The sequence below is a fragment of the Thermobia domestica genome, chromosome 3, assembly GCF_964235325.1.
Source record: "Thermobia domestica chromosome 3, izTheDome1.hap1.1, whole genome shotgun sequence".
NCBI classification, from domain to species: Eukaryota; Metazoa; Arthropoda; class Insecta; order Zygentoma; family Lepismatidae; genus Thermobia; species Thermobia domestica.
The window spans coordinates 332,273,532-332,287,000 of NC_137456.1; the positions used below are offsets into that span (position 1 = coordinate 332,273,532).

At 37.6% G+C, this 13,469-nt stretch overlaps 1 protein-coding gene across 2 annotated transcripts in view; it reads right to left on the bottom strand.

Annotated features, from left to right (window-relative positions):
• Nucleotides 1–775: 775 nt before the first annotated feature.
• Nucleotides 776–13,469, bottom strand: part of LOC145681219 (1-aminocyclopropane-1-carboxylate synthase-like protein 1) — a 66,653-nt gene continuing 53,959 nt past the window's right edge. For both annotated transcript variants that reach the window (XM_081752758.1, XM_081752757.1), the window contains exons 8-10: nt 7,460–7,639; nt 6,450–6,569; nt 776–890 (exon numbers count right to left, since the gene is read on the bottom strand). In XM_081752758.1, the coding sequence (XP_081608884.1) occupies nt 850–890; nt 6,450–6,569; nt 7,460–7,639 (341 nt within the window). In that variant the 3' untranslated portion in view covers nt 776–849. The remainder of the gene's footprint in view (nt 891–6,449; nt 6,570–7,459; nt 7,640–13,469) is intronic.

The window sequence follows — 13,469 nt, forward strand, 5'->3', positions numbered from 1 at the left end:
AGAACAAATCAGACGCATTTTGGAACCGGATGGTTGACTTGGAGGGGCCAAGTGGGGTTGGATGCGTGTCAATTTTTGTTTTTCTTAAAACAAATTTCAAAAATGTTCCACGCCCTTAGTTTTCATGATATAACATTGAACTTTGCATACGGATTTTTTGTACCTTTGGCTATTTCTGAAATTTTTTCGAAATCTCTACGTAAATCCGGACCCGGACGCGAGGGGCGCAACTATTGCGAGGGGATGATTTTTCAGAAAAATTCCCGGTTTTTCCAAAATTTTCCGTCTCAGGTGTATGAAATGTACAGGTGACTAGTACCGTTGGAAAGGGCTCATTATACTGAAGAAAATGGCGTTTGAATCATGCCTTTAGGCCACATAGTATATATAAAATGGGTTACCTTCAGATTTTCAAAATTTTTTCCGCCCTTAATTTTCAAGATACAAGATTGAAATTTTTGCACACGCATTTATACATAACTAGGTATTTTTTTTTAAAAAAAATCCAATTCTTACGTGAATCCAGGCCCAGGAGAGAGGGGCGAAGAAGTTTTAGTTTTGGGGGGAAAATCCGGTTTTCCCCCATTTCCCCGTTTCTGGTGTATAATACAGGCACGCGAATGATACGGTTAGAAAGGATGCTCTATTCTGAAAACAAAACGAGGTATGAACCATGATTCTACGATAAGTAGTAAGGAAGGAGTAGGTGTTTCACTGAAAGTCTAAATTTTTTCTCAAAAAAGCAGAAATCCTAAAAGGACTAAATAAATAAAGGTTTACATTTATATAAAAATGTAATTGAAATATTTTTAAAATTACAATTTTTTTAGTTTTTCACATTTCTTAATTTTAACTTATGTTCTTCAGAACCTCGCTCAGTCGACGCAGCCCTGAAAGAGAATGAAAAAGAAGTCAATCAAATACATTTCTTTATTATTATACAGAACCTATTATTGAATCAAATGACTTAGTAATTTGAATAAAATTAACATGTTATACATTAAAATGTATTACAAATGGTATAGTGCTTACTAGCTCATTGCTTTGAAAAATGAAATGAAATATTTGAGTTTTACGTCCCACAGTTATGCCGGTTAGGCTAAAGGAGACGGTGATGATGAGAGATGGGTGAAATGGTGGAATGAAGAAAGTGGGAGGAAACGGGAGAACCCCGAGAAAACACATAAGCACGGTGTTTGCCCACCACAAACTTCACTTGGCGGGGGCTGGGATCGAACCCGGGACCCCAAGCACCAGAGGTGAACTACCTCATTGCTTTTCTGGTTGAGCTTTTACCATTCTCACTTCAAAGTCACAGATCTGTGTTCGATTGCCGATGGGACCACTGATATTTGTTTTCACTAACGAGTATCATTTGTTTCAGAATCATTCACTTATTTGTGATCGTTATGTGTAATATCGCAGTGACGATATAACAACAACTAAAGAGAGTAACATTCTAGCAATGTTGTTTAAAAGACTTCGAATTTCATGCAGTCAACAAATATATGTGTACACATGTCAATTTTATAGCATATATGCAAGCCTACAGGCGTGTTGGAGTGCAAAAACTAAGAAAGTAAGACTGTAGAAGGTAACTGTGGAAAGACCTTTAATTTTTGAACTACTACTTCTAGTGGTACCCCTCAACTTAAATTGTCCCAAGTGGAATTATAGGCATGCTCCAACAAACGTTTACTGTGTAATGCATTGGAATATATCAGAATAATGTTTCAAGAACAAGTGTGTGCTTAAATGATGTATCCGTATTCTTAATCTGTAAAGATAAAAATACTTCCACGTATGAGTTAATACCTTTCAATACAATTTAATACTTATACCACATATTTGTATTAGAAGTAACTATGTCTTACTATCTTTAAGAGATGATCCATCAAGTTAGACACACAGGAAACAATAGTATAATGTTCTATGTCATTCAATTATTAAAATACTATGTCTAATTTTCATACTTGATGTTTCATTCTATATTGCTTATGGATAGTATAGACTACTCGATTCTATTTTACTTAATCTATTCCTGCTAAGTCAACTGCAGCTGGTATCCTTAAGCAGCAACTAAAACAGGATCTGTTTTCGAACATGAAACACACCACCATATTGAAAATAAACAAAAGAACAACTCAAAGATAGAGTATTCTTTTCAGCATCTATACGCACCTTCCCTAATTCGTTTGCTCCCTATGGACGCATTCGCACTACCTGATACGGATTAGATGTAATACTTGCTTCTAGTACAGATCGGTGGATTTTTTAAATACTTGAAGACACATTTGTACCAACGCTCTGTTTCTAAACAGTTCTAAACCAGTCATACTGAGTGTAATGTCAGTGACGAGTTGCGAGAGTGCGCTTGCATTGTAAAGTACTCAGACAACAATTTTATAGAGGAGTTTGGCCACGGGCATTTAATTTGAAGTACTCACCAACTACACCTATAAAAATTGTTGCGGAAGTACCGCGGGATTCTGAAGCTTTGATATTTGAATGGAGAACATGCTGGTTCCTAAATAAAGTCTTGACCTGACTGCGGTAAGTCCCACAGGTTTGGGGCTATGAACTATGAACCCTCAAATTTCATGTTTTTTTTTCATGTTTCCGGCAGCCTACAACTCTAAAAGGAAGCATTTGTGCACCAGGTTGTTCTACACTTATTGTCTTATCTTGGTGTCAGGAATCACCTCGCAAACGTTGTCAGTGTTGTTTTGATACACCCTATATATATATATATATATATATATATATATATATATATATATATATATATATATATATATATATATATATATATATATATATATATATATATATATATCATCTGCACTATCACTCAGAAGCCAATTCAACGATCACGAAATTTTATACAGAGTACCTTTGACATACGGCAGCAAAGTTCTTGTGCCAAAACAGGCCCGAAACCAGCCACAAAAGTTTGGGGTGGGCGTGAATATGTTAGGGGGAGCAAGTCATTAAAAATTCTTTTACAAATATCTGAATTGTGTTTTATGTATTAATAATAGCATTTTGTGTTGATGTCTGGACGGGCCACGAAACATTTAGGGAAGCCAGGCCCCCAAGCAATCCTCTGGTTGCGGACCTGCGCCAAAATAATAGGTCCAAAGTAGACGGTCACTCACATCCAGGAGGTTGAAAGCCTTTGAGCGAAAGAGTACATTATAACTAATTGACGTTCTGTATTTGCAATATTAAGAAGATTTTTATGTGTTGGATTTATTTCTGTAAAAATGTATTTCTACATAAAATCAATTGTATAAAGGTAACCAAGAAAGTTCTATTGCTTATTGTGGAGGTCTGTGTTCCATTGGCCCTCACACTGTGCGAATGGAGATAAGCCAAAGGTCAGTTGTTGGTGTGGGTATATCCAACATACTACCTGGTTGTGGGAGTTTAGTTACACCGTGAACTTGCGTAAGGACAGAGTGAACATGGGACTTCCACAGAGTGTCATAAGGGCGTGTATATTGTACGAATTCCAACTGGGGTCAAACGTCGCTGCAGCAGGGCGGAAGATACGCCAGGCCTTTGGTTTGAGTGTCGTGATTACGCTGACAGGGCAGCGGTGGTTACAGGAGGGTGACGAAACACTCAAAGATGCACCACATGCCATAAGATTAACACATGTACAAAATGAAGATGTTCAGGCAGCAATTGAAGCGAACAGTGGCCAGACATGTGAGGAACTCGGACTACAATTCAGTGTGAGTTTAGAAAACATTCGGCAGCACCTCCATCAACTTGGGAAACATTGCAACTTGGGTCGATGTGTCCGACATGATTTGACTCCGGACCTGAAAGCAACGCGAGCAGACACCTGTCTTTCTTTGCTGTCTCATCTGAGGTAGGAGCTATTTCTGGACATGTTGTTAACATGTGATGAAAACTGGATTCTGCACGAAGCTTCACGGCACCGTTATCATTGTTGTCATCCCATGAACCGGTCCCAAAACAGCCTGTGTCATCCTGTGTGTTTGGTGGACTGATCGCGGCATCGTGCATCAGGAACTGCTACCAGCTGCTCAGAGCATCAATGCAACTGTATACTGTTAGAAGTTGAGCCATGTTCAAGATAAACTCAAAATTGTGCCAACACTCTTGAATCGCAAAGGGGTCCTCCTGTTACAGGACAACACTAAGCCCCATGTGGCTAGGATGGCCCGTGACACCATTCTACCCTTGGATGGAAACACTATTGCATCCGCAGTACTCTCTGGATCTGTTCCATTCTTTGGATAATCATCTTAGAGGACGCCAGCTCAAATCCCTAGTAGAGGTGCAAAATGCACTTGATACTTTATTCGCTTCGTGGCCCAGAAAGTTCTACCGCAATGGAATTCATGACCTTCCAGACCGTTGACAGAAGGTCGTCAATGCTGGTGGGGACTATTTTTGATCTTCCAGGTACGTCTTAAGTAACATATCGAAGGTGGTGGGTGAAAAGGCGACTGAACTTTCTTGCTTACCTTTACATTTCTAAACCAGTTATACTGTGTGGAATTTCAGTGATGGGTTACGAGAGTGCGCTTGCATTTTCTTTTTGTGTGCCCATTTAAGAATTCTAATGACATTTATCATTTGCACTATCTCTTAGATCAGGATTCAGCGATCGTTATATTTTGTGCTTTATACACGAGTACCTCTGACACCTGGTGGCAAAGTTCTTGTATCAAAATAATAGGTCCAAAGTAGATGGTCACTCAAACCCAGGAGGTTGGAAAACTCTTAAGCAAAAAAGTACATTCTGACTAATAAGTTTTGTATTTGTAACATTAAGATTTTTGGTGTGTTCGATTTTTCTATAAAAATGTATTTCTACATAAAACGAATTGTATATTGTCGTGATTCTCACAGAAATGACTAACTCCTCGAATCTAAATTTGTATGTTTAGATAAAAAAAAATACGAACTTCGAAAGGGCATAGACGTTATGCACAGGAGTGAGTACAAAAGACTACAAGGAACATAAACATATATTGTCACAAATTTATATTACCAAAGCAAATTTAGAAATAGTTTTTTTTAACTTTGAAACAGCTATATTTCAAACTTAATATTATGGACTTACGTAGTGACTTCTGCCAGAATGACAATGGTATATTCCATCATTTCTGAGTAACATTGTCATATGCACTTATTATATAACCTTCCAACATGGAACATTTTTTTAAATGTAGAAGTCCATTTGAAAGATTTGGGATTTATTTTGTATAATCTTGATCGAAAAAGTTACCAATCTTTAGTTTTCAAAAGTTTATAGTCTTCTAATATTTCATAGGATAGTTAATATTGTGTTTAGTCTTTGTATTAGTATTTTGTCTTGAAATAGCTTAATAATAAATACATTTATTTAGTTTATTTCAGCTTATGTATAAAAACTATAGAGTACTTTAGTAAGAAAAGGACTTATTTAACAAGAATATACATGCTAAAAATATTATTTAAACTTTTCAAGCTTTGTTTAATATGCAAATAATAGAATTTTAATTTTTGTGGCGACCATGCAATGATAAGGCTTTTATTAGAAATTGATTTATCCTGGAAATTCTTGAGTTTAAACTTCCTGTTCAAATAATATTGCAAGTCTTTCCACAAATATGGAAAACAATAATTGTGGCAATGCTTAGCATTGTTAAGACTGCTGACATTAAGTCTTGGTTGAGAGAGACGATTGCCATAAAGTATTGTCGTCTAGTAATTAAAACTTAGCAGAATCAATTTTTAAACTTTTTGCCACGTTACTATTATAATAGAATTTTACGAGAAAATTAGGTACAGGATCCAGAAAGGAATCAGACGGTTTTTATTTTAACTTATAGTACATGATTGTAATTTGAAATGAAACTTTTTTTACGAACAGATAATAAATGATCATTAGTGAATCTTAAGAAAACATATGATGAAAGTCTACGTTTTTAGAAATTGCGACATCCAAATGAGAATGATTCTCGGAAATGCATTTTCATTAAGACACATAGCTAATTTCCTCGTTGAAAAATAAGGTGCTCTTGAAACACTGCCGGTAGATGGAGTTAGACTTCACGGGAAGTTTTTGTATTTGACACGTAACATCTTTTTTTTTTAAAAAAAACTGTACGAACATGCGTTATACTCTGAACGTGTTAAGTATGGTGTCAATAAACCAATTTCAGTGTAATTGGGTAATATTACTCCAGGAAAACGTAATTCAGTAACACATGTTTCTTGGCAAAATCATCTCCCGACGGCAACATGCTATAGCCATCTCGGTCTCTGAACCTATCTCCATACGGTTGTGGAGACATGTTAAAGGGATAGTTTTCATTTACAGAAGGGCATAATAAAAGATTCTGCGCAGAATTTCGGTGACAGGTTGTGAGAATGCTTTTTCAAGAATGGTAGCACATAAGCATTTAAATGTATGAAAATCATACCTTCTTCCAATGTATGTGGCCGTACTGAGAATATAATTCTGAACCACCCGATGTTTGACGAGCGAAGTTCGGTTCCCGGAACAATGTATACTTTATTTTCCATAAACTTGTGAAAAAGCGCTGTAAAATAATACAAAGAGACAAGTTATACATCATTATTGTAGTATTAAATTACAAGATGATGAAGTAGAGAGTTATACAGTGTAGCGATTGTATTGTATTTTGAATAATCATTCATAACCATACTTTACTGCTCTTGAAGAAAACCTTCGAAATTACTAGAATAAACATTACAAGCTGCACCTAGATGTAATATTTATGATAAATCAGGTCGAAGGCTAACTGTTTATCTGACCTGTGAAATTATTTTCTGATGGGAATATCTTGCTTTCAACAAACCCGCATAGATTCAAATTCAATAAGTGTGCAATGCTTCATGTTGCCAGGAGCTAAAACACACACCTGAAATAAAAATAGTACTGGAATATTTTTGATGTGAAAGCTTTGACTAATATTATTACATCTAAAACCCTCAGCAGAAGTTGATACCAGATTATACAATTCTTTTTCCCATAACTTCAAGCAGAAAATAGCTTTTTAAAAGCATGTACAACTTATTAAAAATACATATACAATTTAGTAATTGATATTTGCTCATTATTTTTAAAATTGACTGGAATTATCACTACTGTAATTAATATTGAACAGGTATTTGGTGACTGCCCGATATCGAACCAGTGGCAAGCTACGTCGAAGCGCCAAACATACGGCCAGGAAGCAGCTGAAGTATCATGTTTTCGTAAATCATCGCAAACTCTAGGAATTTGTTGCACTACTTTTATATGTAACTTTAAAACAAAATACAGTAAGGCAGCAGAAACTTCTTATCAACGTGTCAATCAAACATCCTTTCCCATTATCAAACAGACTTTGGTAAGAAGAATTACAAATTTGTGTTTGCTTCGTTGAAAAATATTGAAAATATTGTAATACTTGACTAGAGAAATTACCAATTTCCGCTTGTTTCGTTGGAGAAGATTGGAAATATTTTCTGAAGTCTGCCCACAAGAAAAGTCCTGCTTTAGATGGACGTACTTTCAAGCCAAGTTCTTCCAAAGTTTTTCTTGTTTTCTGTTCAGCCGTTCTCAGTCGTTCCTTTTGAGTTGGGAAGTACACTTCATCAAGCCAAACTAAAGAAAAAACAAACATGAATCACATATTGCTTAATTACGTAAACTTTAGCAGTTAAGATTTACACTTAGAATATTATATGATTCTTATTGAGTCTGATATGTGTTCGGGTAGGGTGGTTCTTATTTTTCGACTTCCGAATTTCTTTGAGGCTCATCCGCTGAAATGATTCTATACCTGACCAAAGTAACCTAGCATTTTCTCAAAATAAAATCATTTGCAAATTGTCGAGTTTTCAATTCCTTGTAAATTCCTTTTTATTTACTATTCGAAATATATTTTGTCATAACCATTGTATTCGAGACAAACGTGTTTTGGATGTGAATTTTCCCGTCAGTGCCACTTGAACTATTTCTGCTGTAGAGGCTTCAAAATTTGGATGATGTTCTTATTTAGCCTTCTTATACAGTAGTTTATGATACTGAACAGTAAATATGGTATTGCAAGTTTTCTTTGATATGTAAATGTTAAATTCTATTAGTCTGTAATAATAACAATAATTTAACCCTTAATTGGTGACGTGAGGTCCCACGGACGCCGAACACCTTTTTTTCTTCTCCCTCTAGCAGACGATTGATCTTGAATACGTGCCACTCCTCTTACCTTTCTCGCTTGCAATTGGCTACAAGTAACTGTAGAGTTTGGATGTCTAAGCGTCACTGTTACGTTTCCTTGCAGTTAGTAAAGTCCCAGGGACTACACGTCACTAATTGTGTTACTATTTTGTTCGAGGGCAGTGTTCATAACTTGAGTTAATTTTGAGTTTTAATGTCCGTTTCAGCAGTGAGGCTATATGAGACGTGGACTACTGATCAACGTGGAATCCGAACTGTATGAACTCCCACCGGAAACCGAACCCGGGTCTCCCACGCCAAAGGCGCGTACGCTAACCGCTTAGACACGAAGGAGCTCGCCAGTGTTCATATTTTATTTATTTTGAAAACTTTATAATCACTTTTTCTCGTTAAATATGTTGGACAAACCTGGTCTATCTAGTGTGAATGCGTATGATTCTGAATCTACAGAAGAAAGTTAATTACATGTTACATGTTTCATGTCAGAAAGTGACAGTGATGCAGTGAGAAGTAAAGTAGAACAGACCTTTGCAAAATTGGCGAAACTAATATATATTTCAAAAATTTCACAAATTTGTAAATGCCTTACCTTTCATTGACAATAATTTTGAGGAGTTCCTTTATTTTAATTTGCATATCAGTGTCAGTATAGCCATATATAAAGCTATCTTTATTTACATTAGAAAACTTAGACTGGTTTGAGCACGTTATATCCATACACATTGCTATATTTCTTTATTATATCTATGGTGTGTTATATCCTATAGTTACAATGTATAATTAAAACAAGCATGTCTTTCAAAAGTACTTGTGCTCCTTTTTATATTTAATAATTAGTAAGAGATCCCATGAACCTCACGGCTCTAACTATGCACTAAAAATTCGCTACACCACTTGAGGATTAATACAGTTGGAAAATTATGACTTTACGTTAGTTGGTAATACTGTTAGTCCAGTGGTATTGCATCCTATCAAGTAATCTCCTCCAGTTGACATTTGTATGGTATGAAATTTCAGGGTTTTGTATCTATTAATTTTGAAGTTTTAAGGCCGTATCAACCCAAATGATCCATCCTACATATAAGTCTAGTATCCTGTACGAAAGGGTGCGTCTAAGGACTGTAAAGCATATTTTGTTTGATATGTACTACATTAAGTGGCTTCAATATTCTGGTTCTATTGAATAATGGACTTATGCGTACCAGATGAGTCAAAATGATGTTCTCGATTTTATTAATTTATTATTCGAACAGTAATGAATTTTTCTTGCCAATATATTTTTTTCTGGAATATATTCTCAAGATTTTTTCTTTTTCTTTTGGAGATGCGTAGTTAAGTACCGTAGACTTCCACCAGAAGGTAGTTTAGTCGAAGTGAGCAAGGCTTCTGTAGGCCATAGAGCGTTCTGTGTGTTTGATTTTCATAGAACTAAGCCCGTTGTGTAGTTCAACGGCATTTCTGTTTAAAATTTAGTGTATTTGTGCCGCCACTTGCTATAATAGTGCTTGAATTGCGTGAGTGCATCACTGCCGTTGTGGTCCGATATCGATCTGGCATGCTAGGAAGATTGTCACGAACTTGATTATAGACTAGATGTTTGTCGTGTAACTTGTGAATCGCATATTCAACATTTACAATATGAATGAGAAAAGCTTTTTGAGTTCATCAATCAGTGTGTGTGCATAATCTCTGTTTATATATGTGTTATTTAAAAGCAAAATAACAAGAATCATTGAAATCACGATCATAATTTTCACTCGTACTATAATGAGCGAGTATTGTTGACTCTTGCTAAAATCCAAAGTATGACATTCGTGCAAGAAAATCACGTTTCAAGATTTCGTAGCTACGGTACATATGTTTGTGTAAAACAGCAAACTTCGTGTTTCAATTCGACATGATTGAAGATGGTATCAACATTGATATACTGTATTTGCCATAATGTGGAGTGCAATATCACAACTCAGAACATGACCTTGAAATTGTAAAAATGTAATCTATAAAATATACGTAGGTAAGGAGATATCATAGAGATATTTTTAGTGTCTGTCAGTGTAAATTTTACATAAGTTTTGATTTTAAGTATTGTTGTTAATACTGTTCGGAAGCCAGCGAAGAGCCTTGTATCCTCGTCGCCAAAAGTGCCTTTACATCGCCGTGACGGGTATGTGACCGCGCAGTACTCCAAGGAAGGGATGGTTGCATAAGAAATTGTGATTAATTTTGAACAGTTTTTATTTTGACTAGGGAAATAACGTAGATATAGGGAGCAAAGGAAAAGATTTGAAGCATCAGTACACTATCATCTCTGAAAAGATTCGTATTTTCAGTTTTTCATTTTATTCTCTTATATGTTAAGTTAATAACTGCTGACAACTGCTACTAGCGCTTTTCACTCTTCAGGAATTTAACACGACATGTTCGCAGGACACTTTTCTAAGTCCTAAATGTATGCGTGAATTATTTCATTCGTCTCACTGTCCTTATGCTGAACGTATGTATCGCTGTCGTCAAGCAAGGGTTGCAATAAATGTAAATAAGGTTCTTATTATTAAATAAAACACAGAAGTATCTATTCCATGTATAGCACAATATAATACAGTCATTAACCAACACGATAATCACTAACGCCCGCAGGTTTTTTTCGAACGGGGGGGGGGGGCAAAAGACCGATATAGAGTTTTTTGATTTATTGCCCTATATATATTAAAAGTCATAGTTTATCATTGATAGCGTATATCCTCTTACTTTTTAAAATCGCCAGTTTAACCTATTAGTCAGAACATACATCTCCAGATATAATGTAGAGGGAAAAGAAGGAAAGAGATATGAAAAGTGGCGTAAGTAATTTTACTGCACCCTGGATAATCCATTACTCATACCCCCCCTGTCCCACGCATTTCAACTGCTGCGTTATATATATATGGTTCCATGTCAGAAGGGCCCGAAAAAGGTCTAGGATAGAAAGGCCCGAGTCAAAACGGGGCTCGGTATAAAAGGCCCCGCGTCAAAAGTGCAAGTTCAAAAGTGGCCCCGCGACAAAAATTCCCGAGTCGAAAATGCACAGCGTGAAAATGTTCCCCTCGTCAAAGGGGCCGGGTCAAAGATCATCGCGAGAAGAGAGTCCGAGACAAAAGGGCCCTATGTAAAAAAAACGGACAAAGTGGACACCGCCTCAAAAAGACACGGGTCAAAAGATCCTTGTGAGTAAAGAGACCGAGTCAAAAAGGCCTTATGTCGAAAAAACCGGGTCAAAAAGGACCCCGTTTCAAAAGGGGACAGATCAAGATGGTCCCGCGTCAAAATGACCAGAGTCAAAAAGACCCCGCGGCAAAAGGCCCCGCGTCAAAAGGAGCCAAGTCAAAAGAGCCCCGCGTCAAAGGGGTTGGCAAATACAATTCCACGGCTAAAAAACCTGAGATCAGGAGTGAAAACCAGGAGAAAGATACATATGACCAGTGGCGTAACTAATTTTATTGTGCCCTGATCGTTCATCCAACTCATACCTTCCCTCTGCCGCCCGCATTTCAGCTGGTATATATATATATATATATATATATATATATATATATATATATATATATATATATATATATATATATATATATTTCTATGTCAGAAGGGCACGGACAAAAGACAAGAATAGAAATACCCGAATAAAAAGGGTCGAAAGGGCCCTGTGACAAAAGGATCCGAATCAAAACAGCCCCGCTGTCAAAACGGCCGGAATCAAAAGGACGTCGCAACAAAAAGCCCCTATCAAAAATGTCCGAGTCAAAAGGGACCTCACCTCAAAAATGACACGGGTCAAAACGGTCCCGGGTCAAAAGGGTTACAGGCGAAAGGGCAGCGCGAAAGGAAGCCCGACTCAAAAAGGCCTCCGTTAAAACGGGACGAGTCAAAAGACCCCTGCGTTAAAAAGGACCGACTCAAAAGGCTCCGCGTCAAAAGGGCCCGGCAATATAATTTCACGGCGAAAAAGCCTGAGATCAGGACTGGAAATCAGGAGAAAGAAAGAGATATGATCAGTGGTGTAACAAATTTTACTGCGCCCTGGTCATTGATCATGTATTTAATCATACCTGCCCCTGCCCTGCCCCACACAGAGTTGATATATATATATATATATATATATATATATATATATATATATATATAGTTCTGTCAGAAGGACACGGACAAAAAGGCGAAGACAGAAATGCCCAAGTAAACTGGACCCCGGTCAAAAGGGACCGGCGACAAAAGGGTCCAAGTCAAAAGGGCCCCGCTGTCAAAAGTGCCCAAGTCAAAAGGTCGTCGCGACAAAAGGGTCCTATCTAAAAATGCCCGGTGAAAAAGGACACCGCATCAAAAGGGCACGGGTGAAGACTGTCCCGTGTCAAAAGTTCCCGAGTCGAAAGGGCCACGCTACAAAATGTCCCGAGTCAAAAGAGGCCCCGCGTTAAAAGAGGCCGTGTCAAAGAAGCCCCGCGTCAAAAAGACCCCGGGATAAAACGCTCGGTAAATACAATTCCACGGCTAAAGAGCCTGAGATCAAGAGTGGAAATCAGGAGAAAGAAAGATATATGACCACTTAAGTAAGTATTTTTACTGTGCCCTGGATCGTTGAACATCTATTTACTCATAACTTCCCCCTCCCCAACGCATTTCAGCTGGTGAATATATATTCTATGCCAGAAGGGCGAGGACCAAAATGCCTGAGTCAAAAGAGCCCCGGGCGAAAGGGCCCCATGACAAAACTGCCCTAGTCAAAAACGGTCCCGCGTCTAAAGGGCTCGGCGACCAAAGGGGCCGAGTCAAAAGGGTCCAAGTCAAAACGGCCCCGAGTAGAAAGAGCCCGGGTAAGGATTCGGCGACAAATGAGCCCGCGTCAAAAGGGCGCTGTTTCAAAAGTGCCCTGGTCAAAAGGTCCGGAGTCAAAACGGCCGCGCACCAATACCGTTTGAGTCGAAAGTGCCACGCGTAAAATAGTCCCGACTGAAAAAGGCCCCGCGTCAAAAGGGCCCGGTTCCACGGCTAAAAGGCCTGAGATCAAAGCACGAGAGGAAATCGGGCATGCACAAGTGTATATTGTCCCTTTGGTAAGTTGATGGTTTTGTGCAAAAGAAGGAAAAATATCTGTAGTTATTAGTAGCAAATAGGAAATTTGAATAGTGATATAAGTTTTGTTTGGTTGTTGATTGTTCTGCAACAAATGCTATTACTTAAGTCATTCTCCATTAAAGTAAGGTTGCACTCCCGTCTTTCGGAGTCT